Source organism: Ahaetulla prasina, chromosome 13 (genome assembly GCF_028640845.1).
Source record: "Ahaetulla prasina isolate Xishuangbanna chromosome 13, ASM2864084v1, whole genome shotgun sequence".
Lineage (NCBI taxonomy): Eukaryota > Metazoa > Chordata > Lepidosauria > Squamata > Colubridae > Ahaetulla > Ahaetulla prasina.
In genome coordinates this window covers 8,545,223-8,570,038 of record NC_080551.1, presented here as the reverse complement: position 1 = coordinate 8,570,038, position 24,816 = coordinate 8,545,223, and the positions used below count along the sequence as shown (strand labels likewise).

The window sequence follows — 24,816 nt, the reverse complement described above, 5'->3', positions numbered from 1 at the left end:
TATCATTATCGTGATTATTATTTGTTGTTTTGCACGTATGCTGAGAGCTTCTCCAAACAAAGATACCCCCCCCAAGTTAAAATTTAGCAAAAGAAATTTTATCCGGCAAGCAGTTTGCATATATTCCTTTATTTTGCGTATTCTCTCTCCCATCCCTTCTGCTAACTTTCTATAACATTTAATCGTTTACAGAAATGCAGGCCCATAATTATATAAATAGATTATTAATGCTGTAGCCTTTTTTTTAAGGAATAGGCCAGCAATATTTTTAAACATAATTTTCTAAAACTGGTGTTGGTTCAGAACAGCAAATTTTAACTCAGAAGGCATTTACCGGTGGCCTGGGCTGAGGACCCATCTCTATCGGCAGATATGTAGCCAGGTAAAAGCACTTGCAAAACATTTTAAAAAAAATAAGAGATGGAGATTTATCATCTTTTAATTTTATTGCTGGATTCAAGAATTTCATTCAGGAAGTAAATCTTGAATGCTGCTGTCATTCAACTTGTTAAGCCAAAGCCAAAAGAAATAGCATTGTGGTTTAACATATTGTGCAAACTCAGCCAATGGTGGTTTATGCAACATAAACCCTGTTTAGCATACCGTTGATGAGAATCCAAGCCTAGAGATGCTATGATTCTCCAGAAAGCTTGGCTTTTAATACCCCAAAGACAAATGACTCAGTTCAATTTTATACAGGTATTATTAGCTAGCAGCTGCCTATTTTTTTTAAAGTATAATGCCTCCAATCTGGTACAGGTAATCCTCAACTTATGACCACAATTGGGGCCAGAATCTCTACTGCTAAGCAATCTGTTGTTAAGTGACATACATCCGATTTTACCACTTTTTTTTTTTTGCCATGGTTGTTCAGTGAATTACTGGAGTTCTTTGGTGAATCATATGATCATTAAGTGAATACAGCTTCATCCCTGGATTTTGTGGTTGGAAGCTAGCTGTATCTTCCTGGCGTGAGGGACAAACTTTCATGCTATGATGGAAGTCAACACACCTGGATGGTACCAGATGGGGAAACCTATCTGATCTATTATTGGCCCTTTGAAGATGCTGCTTGCATTTCTCTGAAGGCCAATGAAACACCACGAAGGACATGTTCCCATAAGCAGAACCTTCCCATACCCCTCGATATTGGCAAGGATCGTCTAGTTTCTTTCTTTTTTTCCTTTCTTCTTTTATTTGCTTGTCTTTTTACTGTGTCTTCTTTTCTTCGGATGTATTTCTTATTGCATGTGTAAAACCTTTGAATAAAAACTCAAAAAGTATTGGCAAGGATGTGTGGTATGATGTGGGGTCGTCTCTAGTTCATGAATTAATAGGAGGGGGCTGGGATTCTCACAGAGCTGCCCATTGAGAAGCAAGGGTACCAAAGCTTATTGGACTTTTTGAGGGACTCTAACTACAGGACTTTCACTTCGTCTTCTTAAGCCAGTCCTCTCTCTAGAAGGGCTTGCTGGAAACCTGCTGGGCACGTTTCTTAAGGACTGGAAGACGTTTTCTCGCGTGTCTCTTTCGTGACAGTTGAATGTTAACGCAATGCCCACGTTGCTCTTCATAATTCTGGAAGAGCTGTCAGAGCTCCCATCGAAACATCGTCCCAGAGCTATTTCTTTGGCTGTCCGAGGATCTTGATCAGTCACGGTATAGATCCCATAGTTGTGACCAAGCGGATCGAGAGGAGCCAACATTGTATATTCGCTGGAATCATTGTTCACGGCTACAGGGAGGTGGTTTACCAGATATTCATGCAACATGTTGTTCACATTCTCCCTGTAGCAGCTGCCCTGGGGAATAATCTTCACCAGCGTCCGGTCAACACGTCCTTGGTCATACAACATGCCACTGCACTTGAACTCTAGACACGCCGTTGAAAGGTTAGGCTGGCCCATAGCACGGATGCTCCTCACATCCCTGATGCCATACAGCTGACCGACAGTCCGTGGATGTGTGCCCCCAGTGTTGCGAGACCTCACAATCAATTCAAGGGGCCCATTGATCCTCACTTTAATATAACACGCCCTGAATTCCATTGGTTTGGGCCACCAAGCCAAGTAGTCTTCCGTCCAGTTCATGGGGTCATCCTCATTGAAAGGAACGGTGTTGTAGTCATATTTGTCTCCTTCGACTCTGTAAAACCTGAAGTGAGCCGCGGACGGGAGAGCAACTTCACACTCGTGCAGCTTTTCATAAGGGTATATGGGACCATTGCTCTCTTCAGCGACGTTGGGAGTAGGCTTGGCCACGCTGATCCTGAAGGCTGTTTTCTTCACATTGGGATCCAGATGATCTGTTCTCCTGTACTTGAGCTTGTTAAGGTACGGTTGTGGCACTCCCACAGTAAAAGGGTTAAGCTGGGGGGCGGAAGCAACCGCTTCAAGTTCTTCTCCTCCAAGACTAGCCATGATGTAGGCACTGTAGGCATCTGGATTTTGGTCATCACAGAAAGCTGGGACGCAAACGCCACTAGAGCCAGTGACGGCACTGTCAAAACGCCCCCAAGCTCTAGGGTTAGTAGAATATCCTGGGGTTGGTTCTAAGTTGATTACAGAGACAACCACACCTGCAACCTGTTCACTGGATAGGTATCTCTCACTTCGGTAAGCACGTACCTTGATGTAGCACCGTCTGTTTTCGGGGACATCCAAGTTGAACAGCCTCCTTTCTCGTATCTCCATGTTGCCCACCAGAAACGTCCTCTCCTCTCGCTTTCCACGCCTGCTGTGGTCCTGCTGTGGTTTAAAATCCCCTTCTTCCTCCCACAAACCTGTCTGTGGATTCAGAGACCAAAGCTTCATCCCTTGCAGATGTTCTGGCATTTTGATCTGAGCAGAGTCCAGGTGGACCTTCACTTGGCCCGCGTTGAGCGATTCTGTTGCCGTTTCGTCCGTGAAATCCATTGAAAACATGCCGTACGTCCTCAGAGGAAGCATGTCCCCTTCAGCATCTACAAAATTCAAGTCAGACTGTGCCGTGGCTGCACCGGAGACATTTCTGGGGTCCAGGAAAGTCACACTGGCTTTCACTTTCCCTACATAGAGTTCTCCATTCAGTCTGTAAAATGTATTGGGAGGGATTTCAAGTTCAGCGACCGGATCTTCTCCCTCCATTTCTCCCAAGGGAATCATGTTGGTCTCCGTGGATTCTAGTGTGATTGGTGGCTTTTTCCTTAACATCCTGACCTCGTGGAAGACCGCCCCACCATTTCTGTTGAACGGCAACACTTTGGTGGTGTTGACAAACTTCTGCAGGCGGTCCACAAAGGTGAGAACCAGTCTCTCGGTGTCTGGGGGCACTTGCACAGAAAAAGTGCCCTTGTAGCCCGTCATGCTGATCCTGTTGTTCCCCATATAGATATGACCAAACCTCATGGGCTCTCCCGTATCAGACGCTACAGCTCTTCCTCGCACGGTGACCTTGACCTCGGTGCACTTCTGGCAGCCGCACTCCACGGTGACCTTGATGGGAAGTGTGTAGCCGGCACATGTTATATCCCGTGTTTCCATCTTGGAGACCCCACAGCAGTAAGTTATGGTGTCCTTGCACCAGAAACCTTCATGTAACGTTCCAGAGCATGTTGTAGGCGAACATCTACCAACATCATAGTAGAAAGAATTGGTTGAGTTCTGAAAGCAATCGTGGGGCAGTAGGGTAAGATAACTCTCGGGCCTGGAATCACAGGATGCTCGGTTCTTTCCTGTTAAAATCAATTCCACAGGTTACTTATCAAGTTGTGGCCATTTCACTGGTAACAGTTGTCTTAAACCAGGGATGGTCTACCTTTTCATTGGTGGTAAGGTCACTTTTTACAAAGATCACAATATGGAGCAGGAAGAACCTGCAAATGGGCAATTTCATACATTGAGGGGACACCAGGACTTGTTCTAGATAAGAAGAAAATCGCATCTTCGATTTTTCTAGATTTTCTTTCTAGGCAGAGAAAGGGGCATCTTGGATTTTTCTAGATAAAAGGGCATCTTGGATTTTTCTAGACTTTTTTTCCTAGATAGAGAAAAGGGCATCTTGGATTTTTACCCCATTTTAAAGAATGCTAAACCCAGGTGGAGGAGTTGAGTGACAGTTTCTTTATAATCCTGCCTCAAAAGAGCAAAAATCCTTACGTCCACCTTGATTTAATGCTGGTTTGAGTTATAAGAAAAGTCCTCGCAAAAGTAGAAAAAAGTTGCCTCTTGAAAAGGCACCTTTGGAGCATACCATTTCAGACACATGGCTCTCCAATCTCTTCTTAAAGACTTCCAAGGTTGGAGGACCCACAACCTCTGGAGGCAAGTGGTTCCACTGATTATTTATTCTCACTGTCAGGAAATTTCTCCTTAGTTCTAGGTTGCTTCTCTCCTTGCTTAGTTTCCACCTATTGTTTCTTCTCTTGTCTTCTAGTGCTTTGGAAAATAATTTGACCCCCTCTTCTTTATAGCAACCCTAATAATAATACCTACCACCATCACCAGCTATCCCAGACCTGAGTTTTTTACAGATCCCTGGGCCACATCTTGCCTTTTGCCTGTCCCTGTCCAACCTGTGTGAATTGCTTTTATTCCCCACCCCACCCCAATTTTTGCATTTACATACATGCGTGCCTAAATACCTTCACATCTCTATTGGTTTGTCCCTACACAGCAGTCCAGTTTCTCATTCTAGGTTCTATCATATCTCAAGACCTAAAATGGACAGCTAACATCAAAAACGTCTTCAAAAAAGCACAACAAAGAACGTTCTTTCTGCGCCAACTCAGTAAGCTCAAACTGCCCAAGGAGCTGCTGATACAGTTCTACAGAGGAATTATTGAGTCCGTCATCTGCACCTCTATAACTGTCTGGTTTGGTTCTGCAACCCAACAAGACAGACACAGACTTCAGAGGATCATTAGAACTGCAGAAAAAACAGTGGCTACCAACCTGCCTTCCATTGAGGACCTGTATACTGCACGAGTCAAAAAGAGGGCTGTGAAAATATTTACAGACCCCTCCCATCCTGGACATAAACTGTTTGATCTCCTACCCTCAAAACAAAGCTATAGAGCACTGCACACCAGAACAACTAGCCACAAGAACAGTTTTTTCCCGAACGCCATCACTCTGCTGAACAAATAATTCCCTCAACACTGTCAAACTATTCACTAAATCTGCATTACTATTAATCTTCTCATCGTTCCTATCACCCATCTCCTCCCACTTATGACTGCATGACTGTAATTTTGTTGCTTGTATCCTTATGATTTATATTGATTGTTTCCTAGGATTACTTGATAGCTTATTAGTAACCTTGACTATCACTGTTTATCTTTTTATTCTTGATGAATGTATTTTATTCTCTCACAATACTTGACAACACAGTATCAACAGTAGAAACCTTCAAATTTCTGGGTTCTATCATATCGCAAGATCTCAAATGGACAGCTAACATCAAAAACATCATTAAAAAAGGACAACAAAGAATGTTCTTTCTGCGCCAACTCAGTAAGCTCAAACTGCCCAAGGAGCTGCTGATCCAATTCTACAGAGGAATTATTGAGTCTGTCATTTGCACCTCTATAACTGTCTGGTTCGGTTCTGCAACTCAACAAGAAAAACACAGACTTCAGAGGATAATTAGAACTGCAGAAAAAATAATTGCTACCAACTTGCCTTCCATTGAGGACCTGTATACTGCACGAATCAAGAAGAGGGACGTGAAAATATTTGCAGATCCCTCGCATCCTGGACATAAACTGTTTCAACTCCTACCCTCAGAACGACGCTATAGAGCACTGCACACAGAACAACTAGACACAAGAACAGTTTTTTCCCGAAGGCCATCACTCTGCTAAACAAATAATTCCCTCAACACTGTCAGACTATTTACTGAATCTGCACTACTATTAATCGTTTCATAGTTCCCATCACCAATCTCTTTCCACTTATGACTGTATGACTATAACTTGTTGCTGGCAATCCTTATGATTTATATTGATATATTGATCATCAATTGTGTTGTAAATGTTGTACCTTGATGAAGGTATCTTTTCTTTTATGTACACTGAGAGCATATGCACCAAGACAAATTCCTTGTGTGTCCAATCACACTTGGCCAATAAAATTCTATTCTATTCTATTCTATTCTATTCTATTCTATTCTATTCTATTCTATTCTATTCTATTCTATTCTATTCTATTCTTATGTACACTGAGAGCATATGCACCAAAGACAAATTCCTTGTGTGTCGAATAACACTTGGCCAATAAAGAATTCTATTCTATTCTATTCTATTCTATTCTATTCTATTCTATTCTATTCTATTCTATTCTATTCTATTCTATTCATTTGTCCACTTGGGGAAAATTAACTGCTCATTCCTGAGCTATCCTACTTCTTGCTTCCCCCAAAACAACTCACCTATGAGAGAAAGGGTTGCGCTTTGGGACTTGACCGAACCTGCTTCATTGCTGGTCTTACAAAAATATCGTCCAGCTTGGTTCATCTTCAAATTCTTCAAAATCAAGTTGCTTTTATATTTATAAAGGGCAGGGTCCAGCAGAGTATCATTGTGGAACCTATAAGAAAGATCAGAACGGCAACTCAGAAACAAAGCTATCTTGTGTCTAGGGCAGGGGTGGGCTTCAAAATTTTTAGCAAGGGGTTCTCTGCCCGGTTGCTGGGTGGGCGTGGCCATGGTGGGCATAGCCAAGTCTGCCTCCTGCACCACAGCTTCTGCCAACCTAGCAGTTTGAAAGCACTTAAAAAATGCAAGTAGAAAAATGGGGACCAAATTTGGTGGGAAGGGAACAGCGTTCCGGGCGCCTTTGGTGTTTAGTCATGCCGGCCACATGACCATAGAGACGTCTTCGGACAGCGCTGGCTCTTTGGCTTTGAAACTGAGATGAGCACCGCCCCCTAGAGTCAGGAATGACTAACACATATGTGCAAGGGGAACCTTTACATTTACTTTAACCCCATTTTAGTGTCTTACCACCAATATCTGCCAGGTGGTGGATTTCCAATGGCGTGACAGCAGAACGACACACTCTGACCCTCTCTTCTGGCTTTGTTTTCTGGATGCATCGTCATATACGGTTTTTCTGAAAGAGGGGAAAAAAGCCTTTGAACTTTTCCTCACCAATTGCAACGGCCAGTTTTGCTACCCTCCGTGTTTCAACTCATCTGGAAGATCCTGTAAGAATCTCAGGGGTGCTATTCAGCAGGTTCTGACAGGTTCTATATAACCGGTAGTGGAAATTGTGAGTAGTTCGGAGAACCGGCAAATGACACCTCTGGCTGGCCTCACAGTGGGTGGGAATGGAGTTTTTGCAATATCCTTCACCCAGGAATGGGGAGGGAATGGGGATTTTGCAGTATCCTTTCCCTGGAGTGGGGTGGGAATGGAGATTTTGCAATATCCTTTCCCTGGAGTGGGGTGGGAATGGAGATTTTGCAATATTCTTCCCCCAGGAGTAGGGAGGGAATGGGGATTTTGCAGTATCCTTCCCCTGCCATGCCCACCAAGCCACACCCACAGAACCGGTAGTAAAAAAATTTGAATTCCACCACTGTGTAAGATGGACGTATGCTAACCTCAATCACTTACAGAAACATGGACTTCAGTGCCTAGAATTCCCCGCTGGTAGGATCATTGCTGAGAATTTGGGAGTCGAAGTCCAACACATCGACATGGAATCCAGGCTTGGAAAGATTGACTCGATTCAATGGGCAGCTGAATCTTGCTTTACATAAAGGTAACAAACATACCCGAAAGTCCTTCCTCCTCTTACTTTCCCCCCACAAAGACAACAAGCCTTGTGAGATGGGTTGGGGCTGAGAAAGAGATCTTATAACAGATCTGCTCTCTGCTATTAGAACATAGAATGTAGATAAATCAAATTGGAAGGACATTGGAGCAGGGGTGAAATCTAAAAAAATTTCCTACTGGTTTTGAGGGCGTGGCTTAATTGGTGGGTGTGGCTTTGTGGTCAGGTGACCCAGTGGGTGTGGCTTGGTGGTCAGGTGACTGAATGGGCATGGCCAATAATAATAAATAATAAAAATAATAAAGTATACAAAACTTGGGAGCGCACCGGTTACCTTCTTTAAAAATACAGGCACCGGTCTACTAATTGCCTTTTTTTTGGGAGCACATCAGTCTACCTTCTTTAGAAATAGAGGCACCGGTCTACTAGCTGCCTACAGCACTGATCAGCTGTAGTGCAGCCCTTCGAAATGCCGTGGCAGTCATTTAAGGCCGTTTGCAGCTATATCACCACCGAGAACTTCAGGGACAGAGAAGAGAAACAGCGAGGCATGGGTGGTGGTGGGGGCAGGGATTTTTGCTACCGGTTCTCTGAACTACCTGCCCCCATCGCTACCAGCTTGCACGATCCGGTCCGAACCGGGAGCATTTCACCCCAGCATTGGAGTTTTTCTAATCCAGGGGTCTCCAATCTTAGCAACTTTAAGCTTGGCTGACTTCAACTCCCAGAATTCCCCAGATGGGAGTTGAAGTCCGCCAGGCTTAAAGTTGCCAAGGTTGGAGACCCCTGTTCTATTCCACCTCCCTGCTCAAGTAGGATATCTTATACTATTCCTGACAAATGGCTGTTCAGTCTCTCTTTAAAAACTTCCAGTGATGGAGCACCCACAACTTGTGGAGGTAGGCCATTCCGATGATCGATTGTTCTCATTGTCAATAAATTTCCCCTTAGTTCTAGGTTGATCTCTTTAATGATCTTCCACCCATTACTTCTTGTCCTGTCCTTTTATGCTTTGGAAAATAAAATAAAATCTTCTCTGCCCCTCAAGCACTGGAAGACTGCTGTCATAACACCCATAGTCCTTTTGTTTTACATAATCAGGGCGCATAAGAGCCGAGGTGGCGTGGTGGTTAGAGTACAGTACTGCAGGCTACTTCAGCTGACTGCTAGCTGCAGTTCAGCAGTTCAAATCTCACCGGCTCAAGGTTGACTCAGCCTTCCATCCTTCCATCCATCTTTCCAAGGTGGGTAAAATGAGGAGCCAGATTGTTGGGGGCAAGAGGCTGATTCTACAAACTGCTTAGAGAGGGCTGTAAGCACTATGAAGTGGTATATAAGTCTAAGAGCTATTGCTATAAGCGTGCACTGTGAGAGCAATTCTGATTACATATCAGAATGCTGATATCCTCATGCATGATGGTTATCACACTACAACCTTACGGAACCGCCAGACTCATGAAGCCTATTCTGCCGCTGTATTGGGGCCCAATGATTCCTTACCTGCTCTTTTCAAGTAGATGCGGACAGCCGAGTAATTTTCAGCGCTCTCGGACAGAGTGATCACAGCCGTTGCGTACTTGGATTTTTTAATTTGCAGGGTGGTTTTTCCATCAGGGCACACGCCAGGGACTTCAAATGCCCCATTGTGGCCTAACTCTGTTAAGAACTTCAGTGGCTTCGCCTGCAGATAGAGGCGGGCTCCAGCTGCCGGGGCGCCATCTTGAAGGGTAACGGTGCCATGGAGCAAATGTTCTTGGCAGAAACATGCGCTGCAGTCGGCATTCGCCCAACCCCTGGAGCACATCATGTTGCAAACTGAAAGAATAGAATAGAATAGAATAGAATAGAATTGAATTGAATTTTATTGGCCAAGTGTGATTGGACACACAAGGAATTTGTCTTGGTGCATATGCTCTCAGTGTACATAAAAGAAAAGATACCTTCATCAAGGTACAACATTTACAACACAATTGATGATCAATATATCAATATAAATCATAAGGATTGCCAGCAACAAGTTATAGTCATACAGTCATAAGTGGAAAGAGATTGGTGATGGGAACTATGAAACGATTAATAGTAGTGCAGATTCAGTAAATAGTCTGACAGTGTTGAGGGAATTATTTGTTTAGCAGAGTGATGGCCTTCAGGAAAAAACTGTTCTTGTGTCTAGTTGTTCTGGTGTGCAGTGCTCTATAGTGTCGTTTTGAGGGTAGGAGTTGAAACAGTTTATGTCCAAGGTGTAAGAAAAGCATGAGTGACTCCAGGTTGTCTCTTATTTGTCTCTTTCTCTCTAAAATCAGACAGATGAGGAGGAAGAGGGAACAAACCAGTCATTTTTTTCACTCATGCATCTTCTGGATGAGGGTTTTCCAAACCTCACCAAAATGCCAAAAAGATCTCAGCAACTCAGCAAACGTAACCAGTGCTGAGTTGCTCGGAGATGACCTTCAGAAAGATCCAGAGAGTCACAAGTTCTCCATCATCTCCAGATGAATTGTTTAGCTCAGAGGTCTTCAAACGTGGCAGCTTTAAGACTTGTGGACTTCAACTCCCAGAATTCTCCAGCCAGGCTGGAGAATTCTGGGAGTTGAAGTCCACAAGTCTTAAAGCTGCCACGTTTGAAGACCTCTGGTTTAGCTCCGTGTTTCTCAACCTCATCCACTTTAAGATGTGTGGATTTCCAACTCCCAGAATTGAAGAAGGGCTGGCTGGGGGATTCTGGGAGTTGAAGTCCACACATCTTAAAGTAGATGAAGTTGAGAAACACTGAGCTAAACCAGAGGTCTTCAAACTTGACAGTTTGAAGACTTGTGGACTTCAACACGGGTTTAGCTAATTTAGCTGAAGCAAGAGATATCCCTAACGGACCATGCAGCAAAGAGACAAAGGAAGAACTTACGTTCGAAAGCTTGATCTTACTGCTTTTCTGAAAATATCAAATACGTTTTGAAGGCAGTGTCTACTGCGGTGCCTATCTGAATCACCTCCAAAGCAATGAAGATTTCATGCCCTCCCATGACAGATTATTATTATTAAATTAGGCTGCAGCTAGGAATTCAAAAAAATTCCTTGACTTTTCTCCTCTTAGGCATCCCGTTTAAGATCACCCAGGAGAGGAGAAAAGGATGGTGACTCATAATCATAGTCAGTCATAAATTCTAAGTCATGGGTGTCAAACTTGATTTCATTGAGGGCCAAACCAGGGTTGTGTTTGACCTTGGGGTGGGTGGCCATTGCTCTCTACCAGGAAAAATGAAGCTCATGGGCCCCATTTTCAGCCAGGACAGCCTCCCGCAGCCCTCTGCCAGTGGAAATGGAGCTCACAGGCCCTGTTTGCAGCTAGGACGGCCTCCTGCCAGTGAAAATGGAGCTTGAGGGGGCCCCGCACAGCCTTCCCGAGCTCTGTTTTTGCAGGCAGAGGCACTACTGGCCAGTCCTTCCCTGTTTCCAAGATGGCCCCATTGGCCAGATCTAAGCACCCCACAGGCTGGATCTGGGCCCCGGACCTTGAATTTTGACACCCCTAATCTAGGTAATCCAGATCAGGGGTCTTCAACCTTGGCAACTTTAAGACTTGTGGACTTCAACTCCCAGAATTCCTCAGAATTCCTCAGCCAGCTTTGCTGGCTGGAGACCCCTGTTGGAGACCCCTGATCCAGATGGCCACAAGGTGGCAAGAAGCTGTGATCTTTTGTACCTCTTTGCTGCCATCTTGTGTTCGCAGCTAGATATGCTCATTCTACACGGACCTTTCTCCAAGGGCTAATAAACACTCATGGCACAAGCACAGCTGGGGCAACCTCTTTTCTGCTGGGTCTCCAAGATGTTGCCATCATCTTATCTCCAGCCCCTGAAAGAGGCAGGCTTAAGTCCTCTTTCACTTGCATAGTCAAAGCTGCTTCTCCCTTTTTCTACAGCAGACCCCACTTTAGATGTCCTGGCCCCAAGTGTTCTGATGTAGGTTTTCCCAAACCACGAAGAAGACTCCTTGTCCCCACAAAAAACCCTTTTATTTAATTTACAGTGAATTTCTGTCATTCGCATTTAGCAAAGTCTTTCAAGGTGAATTTACAGTCACAGACCTTATCTGGCTTGGAAAGTTGCTAGACTGATAGCTTCAAAACTTGGCAAGGAGTCTCAGACAGTCACAAACCAATTAAGTGAATGAATTGTCTCCTGCAAACTACATTCCCCTTTCGCTCTTCTTTTATTTCCTATGGGAGGGGCCATTCATCATCCACCTGTGGCCTTACTCCTGAGTTGACCCTTGTTCCTTAGCTGTTCCCTTCATCTGGCAACACTGTGCATGCGCACACTAGGAACAGGCTCCAGCTGTTCGTCTGCCTCACTGATGTCTGACTCCGCAGGCAGCTGATAACTGGAATATGGCCCTGGCCCCCTCTCTGCCTCCGACACAGAGCCCTCGTCAGAGCCTTCCCCAGACTCCAGGACTGGCCCATGTTCCTCCCCAACCTCCTCACTGTCTGAATCTGCTGCCAACTCCGTGGCGGGCCACAACACCATGGATATCGCTAAACTTAATTTCGCAGTCATCAGGTTGTTAGCAAATACCTTTGCAAGGGGATCCCAGGCAAGCCCTCTCTTCCTCGCTGATGTCCTTGCAGCGGGGATCCATGAAAGTATCTGCAAGGCACATCCTTCTCCGCGTCTGCACACCAGCTCGGTCACATTTTCCAGAACAGGAGCTCCACATTGACCACGATGACCAGACGGATTTGGGATTGCCAGCCAAAGACCCTGGGAAGGAGACAAAGCCACCAGCCATCTTAGGAGGTTGAGCAAGATGAGTCCGAGATAAGACTCAAAAAGAAAGGCTAGAACCCAATGACCGTCTCTCCTTGTGGAGTGAAGCATCTGGGGATGGCTTGAGAAGCAGCTTCACTGCTTCCACCACCCTGACAGCAAAGTGTACGATGAAGAGCTAATTCACGCCAGTCAAGATTACAAAATTGTTTGTCCCAGGTAGCTGCAGTCTAGCATGGAATCCTTTCAGTGGGAAACTGAAACGTTTATTGGTTTTGTCTTTGTGCCTTTTGCAAGTAAAATAGAATAAGAACAAGAACAAGAGCAAGAACAAGAACAGAACAGAACAGAACAGAACAGAACAGAACAGAACAGAACAGAACAGAATAGAATAGAATAGAATAGAATAGAATAACAGAGTTGGAAGGGACCTTGAAGGTCTTCTAGTCCAACCCACTGCTTAGTCAGGAAGCCGTACACCAGTGATGGCTAACCTTCTTTTCTGCGGGTTCCAAAAACGTGTGCGTTTGCAATAGCGCACATGTGCTTGCCCACACTCATAATGCAATGCCCCCATGTGCCCCGTCACTGTCAGGAAATTTCTCCTTAGTTCTAGGACTCCTAAATCCAATTACAATCACTCCATGCATACATGGAAACATATGACTGGCTTCTCCCTAATTACTTGTATATAAGGACCATTTTCTATATTATTCATGTTGTTTTGTATTTTGTTATGGATTGCACCAGTAGAGGCTAAATCAATTTCATTGTAAATATGTACAATGACAATAGAGGTTGTTGTTGTTATCGTTGTTATTATTATTTCTTTTATTCATTAAATACACTGGACGTTTAAAATGTATCACAAATACCATTGATTGATGCTCATGGTTGATACGGGTTGCTGCCAGCATCCTAGGTATCAACCAAGTATCTTCTTAAAATATATGATGTTCCGAGTAGCACAATTTTTTGCAGTTCCACTGGTGTTATTGCAAGAAGCTGCAATTTGTTGATGTATCTTATAAAATTCTTGGACATGGTACCAAGTGCCCCGATGACAATGGGTATCACTGTTACACTGTTACACTGTATTATTATTATTATTGTTGTTGTTGTTGTTGTTATTATTATTATTATTCACTTAACAACCATGTTACTAATTTAACAAGTTGCAGTGATTCCCTTAACTGTGCCCAGAAAAGTCGTAAAATGGGGGCAAAAACCAATGTCTCACTCAGCAACTGAAAAAATTAAACACCACTCTTACCCGAAGGACAGAGAAAACGCACTGCATAATTGAAGCACGTTTGCCCCGGGGGCTGCTCCTTATTCAGGCACCAGAATCCCTCGTGGACACTGGAGTGAACCACTTGGCCTGAACTGGTGGCGGGGACCCAGTCAGTGGTCCGGGCTTCGATCTGGATGGGACTTGGACACACCCTGTTCCGGTAATAGAAGCGAATGGCATCTAAGCGCTCGTAATCCCCGTTCCCTCCGGGATGATCAATGTTGAACCAGCTGGTCCATGTTTCTTGGCCTGAAGAAGAAAGCGAGAAAGACAAACTGCAAATTATATGGCCGCATACAAGTGGAATTGTCACCCTTACCATTGTAGGAAGGAAAAATCCAGTTCCAGTTCCAAGCCGGGAATAAAATGGAGGCTGCTTAAAAAAGCAAAAAGATGCTTTTTGCCAAGTCAAACATTTTATTGAGTTGTAAGATAAAATAAAGATTCCAAATACAAACGTAAATAGGAAAGCAGTGGGGGAAAGCGGGAAGGGGGAAGAGAAATGAGGAAGTGTTGTGGTCTGCCAGCAGCCTATAGAGCTGGCAGCAGAGTCGGACAGTGAGGAGGCTGGGGAGGTCAATGGGTCAGTCCTGGAGTCAGGGAAAGGCCCGGATGAAGGCTCTGTGTCGGAGGCAGAGATGGGGCCAGGGCCATCTGAAAGCGATGCACGGACTTCAGAGCCTCCAGAGGTGGATAGCAGAGAGGCAGAAGAACAGGAGGAGACTGTTCCTATTGCACACATGCGAAGAGTTGCCAGAAGGCAAGAGCAGCTAAAGCAAAAAGGATGACTCGGGAGTAAGGCCAGGAGATGATTGGCCCCTCCCATAAGGCTTAAAAGAGCAGCAACGGCTCTTGGGCTCTTTGTAAGAAAACAACATTGCTACAATTGTTTCTCGTCTCCTGTTTCTGAACTTTGTGGGGTTCTTGCCAAGAAAAGCCTTTGGCAGGGTGCCAAAGATGACAAAGGTTTAGGCCAAAAAAACAAAATGCACCAGTATGTGGTACCTTGCTCAATAGTAGTACCTGTGAGAGGGATCTTGGAGTCCTAGTGGATAACCATTTAGATATGAGCCAGCAGTGTGCAGCAGCTGTTTAAAAAGCCAACACAGTTCTGGGCTGCATAAACAGAGGGATAGAATCAAGATCACGTGAAGTGTTAGTACCACTTTATAATGCCTTGGTAAGGCCACACTTGGAATATTGCATCCAGTTTTGGTCACCACGATGTAAAAAAGATGTTGAGACTCTAGAAAGAGTGCAGAGAAGAGCAACAAAGATGATTAGGGGACTGGAGGATAAAACATATGAAGAACGGTTGCAGGAACTGGGTATGTCTAGTTTAACAAAAAGAAGGACTAGGGGAGACATGATAGCTGTGTTCCAATATCTCAGGGACTGCTACAAAGAAGAGGGAGTCAGGCTGTTCTCCAAAGCACCTGAGGGTAGAACAAGAAGCAATGGGTGGAAACTGATCAAAGAAAGAAGCAACTTAGAACTAAGGAGAAATTTCCTGACAGTTAGAACAATTAATAAGTGGAACGACTTGCCTTCAGAAGTTGTGAATGCTCCAACACTGGAAATTTTTAAGAAAATGTTGGATAACCATCTGACTGAGATGGTGTAGGGTTTCCTGCCTGGGCAGGGGGTTGGACTAGAAGGCCTCCAAGGTCCCTTCCAACTCTGTTGTTATGTTATGTTATGTTATAAGGCTGAAGGACTTTTTCTGAAGGACTTTGTTTCGGACTTAATTTGGGCTAAGCTGAGAATGAAGTAATTCTCAGCTGTTCTAATAAAATATGTTTGTTTAGGATTGATGGTGTCTGGTAATAACTACTTAGGCCTGGGTCACAACAACTCTTCCCATTCTGCTTACAATCTTTTTGGACTGTTGCCTTCTGGCAGAAGATACAGAACAATTAAAACTTGGACCACACGTCTTCTGAATTAGTTTTTATCCCAGAGCTATAATTGCACTCAACAGTGAACTAAACCATCAGTGAGCTGTTGGACAGCATTGCTTGGTCTTTTGTGTGGATGCTTGGGTGGTTTTAGGGGGAATTTTTGGTGGGTGGGGTGTATGTCTGGGGATTGTCATATGAGTTGGGTCTGGTCTCTGGGTGTTATGTGAATTTCGTGGTATGGATATACCGTGTATACACGTACAATGACAATAAACTTAAACTTATACATTTATAACTTATAAAAGTCTGGAGTGATTTTCAGTCATCCAGGTCATGATTGTCCCAAAGGTGCTTTTTTTCAGGAGGCAACTGGACTTTTTTGCTTTTTCTTTTGAAGATGTGTCGCTTCTCATCCAAGAAGCTTCTTCAGCTCTGACAGGATAGTGGGGAATGGAAGGATTTGCAAATTTTCTGGAAATCCGTTCGTACTCCCACACCATTCGCAGAGTGAAATCTTTCCATTCTTCAGCACTGGATGGAGTTTGGAGAAGATATCTTCTATCTACAGTGTTTTGTGCTTAGGGATAGCCTGCGTATTTCATCAGAATGGGGATTTAAGGCTGCACCTAGCTTTTAAAGATATCTGTTATTTTATTTTATTTTATTAAAAAGTTTTTTACTTTGAACACATTAAAACACAAGACAAACATACAACATTTATATTCATATCATTGTTTCTTATCAGCTATTCAAAGTGATCCTTACTATTTATACATATTTTATCTTATTCTACTTTTATATTATCTATCTTCCTTTATTTCATCTACATTTTACTCTGTTATTCAATTTTCATTATCTTTCCTATTTTCCAACCATTCATACCATCTACACCAGACCTTATAATATTCTGTATCTTCTTTTTCTTTGATTTCTTTTGGGAGTTTATCCATCTCTGCACATTCTAGGATTTTCTTAATTAAATCTTCTTCTGTTGGTGGGTTCTCCTTCTTCCAATTTTGCGCGTAAGCTATACGTGCTGCTGTTAATATGTGAAGTATTAAGTATTGTGTATCATTTGTATAGTTTTTGGTTGGGATCCCTAATAAGAAGATATCTGTTATTTTAAACACTTTGTGTTTGCAGCAATTAATCTAACATTAATCTTCAGAGTAAACTGCTTGGTAAAAACGGAGACTCCCTTTTGGGATTTAGGATGGCAGGAAACGTCTGACTTACAAACTGTTGACAACTGCTGTAGATTTGTTTTTAGCTTTTAGCAAAAAGAGACGATTTGTTTCTCGGGGTGTTAGCCAGAATGAATTAAGCTTTAGCCAGGATTAATCTGTTTTCCATTATTGAAGGGCATAGAGGCAGACTGACAGGATCTTTCATAAAATTAAGCCATTTTAATTTGTTGTTTAAAACATAATAGCAAGCATATGGCATCTTAATTTTTTCTTAAAACAGAACTGCACGGAGTGGAAAATGACTTACTGTCTGAATTATGTTTGGTCAAAAGGCTGTAGGGTTTTCGTCCATTGGAGATCCAGCTCACTGATTGTTTTAAAATCCGTTCACCTTAGGGAGGGGAAAAACAGAAACAAACAAACAAACAAAAAACAACGCTGTAAAATGAAATGAAAAAAAAAAGAATCGGCTGTTTTTAAAATCTGGCTTTCCCCCCAAATTCTGAGGCCAAGAAATTACAGTGAGCCCAACAGTATAGGCTGAATGAGATATGTCACTTGCTGTCCATTTTGGCACACTGAACATTGTTTAATCAGTGTTGTTGTTTTTAGAGTTGCTTTAATTTTGGTTTTATTTTGGCTTTCTGTGTTACTTTCTTTTTCTTTCTTTTAGCTAACTCAGTATATTCTGAATTGTGAAAATTGGGTTGTGGGATATAAATTGCTTAAATAAACAAACTAGCCTTAAACACTGGAAGTTTTTAAGAAGATGTTGGATAACCATTTGTCTGAAGTGGTGTAGGGTTTCCTGTCGAAGCAGGGGGTTGGACTAGAAGACCTCCAAAGTCCCTTCCAACTCTGTTATTCTACTCTATTCTATTCTATTCTACTCCATTCCATTCCATTCTTTCTGAACTTCTATTCTATTCCATTCCATTCCATTCCATTCCATTCTGTTATTCTATTCTATTCTATTCTATTCTATTCTATTCTATTCTATTCTATTCTATTCTATTCTATTCCATTCCATTCCATTCTATTCTATTCTAGGATGCTATATAGGGCTTTGCATACCAGAACAACAAGACACAAGGACAGTTTTTTCCTGAATGCCATCACTCTCCTAAACAACTAATTCCCACAACGCTATCAAATTATCTATTAAGGACTGTATTACTATTCTTCTTCTCATCCTTCCTATTACCTGTCTCCTCCCACTTATGACTATAACCTTGTTCCTTGTAGCTTTACAGTTTATATTGATATTGTTTCCTGATTGCTTATTTGTAGCCTATGACTATCATTAAGTGTTGTAAGTGTTGTACCTTGATGAAGGTATCTTTTCTTTTATGTACACTGAGAGCGTGTGCACCAAGACAAATTCCTTGTGTGTCCAATCACATTCAGCCAATAAAGAATTCTATTCTATTCTATTCTATTCTATTCTATTCTATTCTATTCTATTCTATTCTATTCTATTTATATCCATGCATAGAGTCCTTCGGGAGAAGGGCGGTATAAAAATCAAATAAATAAATAAATAAATAAATAAATAGTGATAATATTCATATATATTGTCCCTAAGGTGCTTTTTCAAGAGGCAAGAGGACTTTCTGGTTATTCTTTGAAGACATTTCGCTTCTCTTGAGAACTGAAGCATCTTCTTGGATGAGAAGCGAAACATCTTCAAAAAACAACAACCCAGAAAGTCCAGTTGCCTCCTGAAAAAGCACCTTTGGGACAACCATGACCTGAATGACTGAGACTCTCCATAGACATTCAGATATATTCAAACTGCTTTCTTGGCAGCGTAAGGGAAAGGGTTTGGCATTCCTTTTTTCTGGAAAGCACTCGGTTGAAAACTATTTTTCCCATCATTGAGGCTAGAAAAGGGCATTTTATAAAACCAGTATGCATCCGAAAATATTGACCAAAAGCTTTACAGTCCAGTCTGTTTATCTCATTTTCTCCAAATAGATAGGAGCAGTGGTGGGATTCAGCCAGTTCGCACCACTTCGGGAGAACCGGTTGTTAACTTTCTGAGCAGTTTGGTGAACTGCTTGTTGGAAGAAATCATTAGGGCAGAGAACCGGTTGTTAAATTATTTGAATCCCACCACTGGATAGGAGGGTTTTCCAGTAGCTCAGAGGAGAATTAGATTTTGGATAGTAGGAAAGCACTGGGCAGGAACAAATTCAGTTGCAAATCCCACAGCTATAAAAGTGTACAAAACACTTGGATTAATCTTTACAGAAAAATGTCATGCATTTGGCGTCTAAGACTTGTTTGGCCCTAGACATTGTGACCCAGTCACAAAGAAGTAATCCCACGGGTCAGTTTTAAGCTCTTTTTCTAAACCCTGCAAATGTTTGAGAAGATAGGTGTCAGCCAGTAATTATAATCATGATGTAATAATAACTAGTAATGAATGAAAATAATAATCAACCGAACCTTGTCAAAGCGGAAAGGCAGGCAGTTTGATACAGCCTGGGAGAGTACCAGTGGCGGGTTTCAAATTTTTTTACTACCGGTTCTGTGGGCATGGCTTAGTGGGCATGATGTGGCTTGGTGGGTGTGGCTTGGTGGGCCTGGCAGGGGAAGGATACTGTAAAATCTCCATTCCCACCCACTCCAGGGAGAAGGATACTGCAAAATCCCCATTTCCTCCCGATCAGCTGGGACTCGGGAGGCAGAGAATAGATGAGGGCGGGGCCAGTCAGAATTTTTACTACCGGTTCTCCAAACTACTCAAAATTTCCACTACAGGTTCTCCAGAACCAGCCAGAACCTGCTGAAACCCACCTCTGGAAAGTACAGGTGCAATGGCCATATTTTCTTGGAAAAAACAAAGGACTTGAAAAAAAAGGAGCAAATTTGAAACAGGTATCATATAAGGAAAAATTGTTTATGTTTATAACTTTGCTTTACAAAGGGAAAATCGGGAGCAAAACCTGGAAACATTTTTACAAAACCATGTATTCTAATAAAAACATCTAAAATCAAACAGCAGATGTAAATTTACTTTAAAAAGACAACTCCATTTCCCTATTTTTCACATTCTGATATGAAAGACCGTGCATTAAATTGCATTTTACCATACAGATAGTACAATTTAATGCACGGTCTTTCATAAAATAAAAGACAACAGCCCTTTTAACTAAAGAGACATAGATTATATTCAAACAACATGTTTAATTAAATTAATAAAAATGTGACATGAACTCCAAATATTAAACTTGGTTAACTTTCCTTATGGGTGGTCTTAATAACATAAAATGAAAAGATGGGGAAATACGCTTCCAGATAATTTTGATTAAAGAAGATATTGAAGGACTGGGCTAATTTTACACTAATACAATATTAATAATTTATTAATAATTTACAGATTTTTTCCCTTTCTGTCTTTTTTTGGGCTTTATTTATTCATTTTATTCATTGTACTATAATCTATACTAAAATACATAGAAACATATTGGCTTCTCTTTTGGTGACTTATTATATCGCATGAACCCAGCATTTGTGGCTTATTTGTGGTTCGTTGTGAATCAGAAAATAAACGTACTGTTAGGGGGAAAAAAAGTTGTATTCTAAATGTTACCAAACCATGAAAAATCAGTCCAATAACCACTCAGGAATGTGGATTTAAAAGTTAATCTGAAAAAAACAATACATTAGGTTTGCACTTAACCCTTGAGAGGCTCGGCATGGTTGAGTTGAACATATTGTAGGAAACCAATAATTCTCTTGGCATATTTGCGCTTCAGTGTGGGTTGAAATGGATTTCTTCCCCTTTAAACATGGCTCAGATAACAGAATAATAGTTGGAAGGGACCTTTGAGGTCTTCAAGCCACCAGACTCGAAATTTTGGACTTAGACAACTTAGAACTTCGCCGTCTTCGGTCTGAGCTAAGCATAGTACATAAAATCATCTGCTACAATGTCCTACCAGCCAATGAATACTTCAGCTTCAACCAAAACAATACAAGAGCACACAATAGATACAAACTCATGGTAAACCGATCCAAACTAGACTGCAGACAATACAGCTTCGGTAACAGAGTGGTCAATGCCTGGAATGCACTACCTGACTCTGCGGTTTCATCCCCAAATCCCCAAAACTTTAACCTTAGACTGTCTACTGTAGACCTCACCCCATTCCTAAGAGGTCTGTAAGGGGTGTGCATAAGTGCACCAGTGTGCCTACCATCCCTGCCCTAATGTTTTCTTTTATTCGTATCCTTTTCATGTATTTATAATTATGTTTACACTTGAACCTGTCATAAAATACATGCTTGACGAAAATAAATAAATAAATAAAAAACCCTGCTCAGGCAGGAGACCCTATACCATTTCACTCAAATGGTGATCCTATCACCATTTGAGTTGTTGGAGCACCCACAACTTCTGGAGGCAAATTATCCCAATGATTAATTGTTCTCACTGTCAAGAAATTCCTCCTTAGTTCTAGGTTGGTTGGCTCTGTGACAGAAAATGAAGTGTGTAGCAACCCTGCCATTTTGAACATCTGAGGAAGGTCAGCCACACTCACCAGCAATGCAGGCAACGGCAAGAAGAAGGAAGGAAGGCAGAACCTGTCTCTGTAATTCGACCATCCTTTTAACTCCAGCACAGGATTCTCAGATGCTAATTTCCAAGCAGGTCAAAAATGCATTTGGATCATCACACACTCTGGTTTTAAGATCTCCTTGGGCTTCCACAAATGGAGGGACAACCTGGGAAGAAGAAAACAGGAGACATTTACATCAATATGGACTCCATCTGGATGGATTTTGTGTGTGTCCCACCCACCCCTTCCTCTGACCACTGTCTTGGGAGCAGGCAAATGGAACAATGTTATCATGACCAGAGAAACGTCTCCCTGGGCATCTCAATTGAAGATGGTACCAACTCTAACATTAGAAAATAATGTTGTCCAGCCCTACTCTAACTTATGGGAACAAGGAAGAAAGTTTCCCCCATATCCTCTTGGCATTAATTAATTCCTAAGAGGTCTGTAAGGGGCGTGCATAAGTGCACCTGCGTGCCTACCGTCCCTGTCCAAATATTCCTTTTTACTTACTCTTTTCATGTATCCAAATCATGTTTATACTTTCACCTCTTATCTTATATATGATTGACAAATAAATAAATAAATAAAATAAATAAATTAACTGCTTATTTACATTTTTATTATTTACAGACCTCTCACATCCTAGACATAAACTTTTTCAACTCCTACCCTCAAGATGACACTACAGAGCACTGCACACAAGAACAACTAGACACAAGAACAGTTTTTCCCCCGAACACAATCACTCTGCTAAACAAATAAGTCCCTCAACACTGTCAAACTGTTCACTAAGTCTGCATTACTGGTACTATTAGTCTTCTCATCGTTCCTATCACCCATCTCCTCCCACTTATGACTGTATGACTCTAACTTTGTTGCTTGTATCCTTACGATTTATATTGATTGTTTCCTAGTATTATTTGATTGCTTATTTGTACCCTATGACTATCATTAAATGTTGTACCTTATGATTCTTGACGAATGTATCTTGTCTTTTTATGTACACTGAGAGCCTATGCACCAAAGACAAATTCCTTGTGTGTCCAATCACACTTGGCCGATAAAGAATTCTATTCTATTCTATTCTATTCTATTCTATTCTATTCTATTCTATTCTATTCTATTCTATTCAAGATAACAATAGAGAAGCTTCCAGAAGACATATAGTCCTTGGTCCTGAGACAGTCCTACAAGCCCAATAGTTGTTCTCTGTGTGCTCCAATCCCCTATCACACAATAAAAGATCAACACAGAAAAATGTAAATTCTTTCCTTGCTATTTATATAGTTACTTTTTGGTTTAAATACACCCAAGTTTCATTCCATGAAGGCTAAGTTGTGCCTTAGTGGGAAGAACAGAATTAAGCTACCTTCAGGACAGGAACAAACTAGAAACATCTTTTTTTTTAATCCTGGTTAGCAATCTCATAAACTTCCCGTTTAAGATATAGTAAAAAGAAACAATTTCAGCTGCTCTGAGATGCCTTCAAACTGTCTTCCCATCTAAAATAACCCTGCAAATCCTAAATGGTCTTTCTAGGCGGATAAAGCACCATGCCAAAAAAAAATATCATATTTTGTTCTGCATTACATGTAGGAATACAACTGCGCCTCCCCAAATACCCTCCTTAATAAACACTCGGTAAACAAAATGATGTTATACTCTGCTTTCGTTTGCAAGGTAAAAATAACATTACGCGACTACACCATCATCTACACACCAAGTAACACCGGAAATCATAGCCCTCCGGTTGCAAATTGTGCTGTTTCTTTCAGTCGAAATCTAGGAATTCTAAAGGTGAGAAAGTGTTTAAACTTACCAGGGTGGTGGAGTTTTTTTTAGTCTTTTCTGAAGACTAAAAACGCATCCTCTTTCAGCATTTCCTAACGGTGGAGGGTCCCTTTTATAGCTCTGCGTGGAGTTCATGGGCTGGCACTGAGCCACACAGATGGAAAACCTGGTCTGACCGCAAGGAAACAAGAGCTTGTAAAGGGAGAGAAATGTGGAGTCAGGGATTTTCTTTTGCACAATGAAAACAAACTGCACCCATTGGTTCCCACGCTGGGAAGCCCACCCTTAGGGAGAATGCCGCCCACCAAGTTGGAAAGATTGTAAAATATTCAATGGATGTCAAGTTCTGGAAATGCGGGGGAGGGGGGGAACAACACTTCCATGTTTGGAGGAATCGCTTGGAAGTGAGAGGGGTTCTTGGTGCTCTCTGAGCTTGGTTGTTTTTCTTGCAGACATTTTGTTATGTGAACTAGGTAACATCATCAGTGCTTGGTGACTAGCACTGATAAAGTTACCTAGTTTGGGTAATAAAATGTCCGTAAGAAAATCACTAAGCTCAGAGAGCATCAAGGACCCCACAATCCTCTTCCTCCTCCTCCTCCTCTCCATAAACCCCACATCCTTCTAGCACTGATGATGTTACCTATTCTGGGTAATGAAATGTCCATAAGAAAATCACCAAGCTCAGAGGGCATCAAGGACCCCACTGTCAATTCCTCCTCCTCCTCCTCCTCCTCCTCTCCACAAACCCCACATCCTTCTAGCACTGATAATGTTACCTAGTCTGGGTAATGAAACGTCCATAAGAAAATCACCAAGCTCAGAGGGCATCAAGGACCCCACTGTCAATTCCTCCTCCTCCTCCTCCTCCTCCTCCTCCTCCTCCTCCTCCTCCTCCTCCTCCTCCTCCTCCTCTCCACAAACCCCACATCCTTCTAGCACTGATAATGTTACCTAGTCTGGGTAATGAAACGTCCATAAGAAAATCACCAAGCTCAGAGGGCATCAAGGACCCCACTGTCAATTCCTCCTCCTCCTCCTCCTCCCTCCTCCTCCTCCTCCTCCTCCTCCTCCTCCTCCTCCTCCTCCTCCTCTCCACAAACCCCACATCCTCTAGCACTGATAATGTTACCTAGTCTGGGTAATGAAACGTCCATAAGAAAATCACCAAGCTCAGAGGGCATCAAGGACCCCACTGTCAATTCCTCCTCCTCCTCCTCCTCCTCCTCCTCCTCCTCCTCCTCCTCCTCCTCCTCCTCCTCCTCTCCTCCTCCTCCTCCTCCTCTCCACAAACCCCACATCCTTCTAGCACTGATAATGTTACCTAGTCTGGGTAATGAAACGTCCATAAGAAAATCACCAAGCTCAGAGAGCATTAAGGATCCAACTTCATCTCCTCCTCCTCTCCACAAACCCCACTCCCTTCTAGCATGGATGATGTTGCCTAGTTTAGGTAATGACATAGGGTAATGTCTACAAGAAAATCACCAAGTGCAGAGAGCACCAAGGACCCCTCATTTCTTTTTTATTTTATTTTATTTTGTCACA

The 24,816-nt window shown here is 42.4% G+C and overlaps 1 protein-coding gene across 1 annotated transcript; it reads right to left on the bottom strand.

Annotated features, from left to right (window-relative positions):
• Positions 1 to 90: 90 nt before the first annotated feature.
• On the bottom strand, positions 91 to 23,452 carry CILP (cartilage intermediate layer protein). The gene is made up of 9 exons (XM_058156426.1): positions 23,297 to 23,452; positions 21,457 to 21,640; positions 17,214 to 17,297; positions 13,798 to 14,067; positions 12,333 to 12,518; positions 9,258 to 9,572; positions 6,983 to 7,091; positions 6,409 to 6,566; positions 91 to 3,712 (listed from the first exon to the last, which is right to left on the bottom strand). The coding sequence occupies exons 2-9, from the start codon at positions 21,518 to 21,520 to the stop codon at positions 1,392 to 1,394; spliced, it is 3,507 nt and encodes a 1,168-aa protein (XP_058012409.1). The 5' UTR covers positions 21,521 to 21,640; positions 23,297 to 23,452; the 3' UTR covers positions 91 to 1,391.
• Positions 23,453 to 24,816: the final 1,364 nt, after the last annotated feature.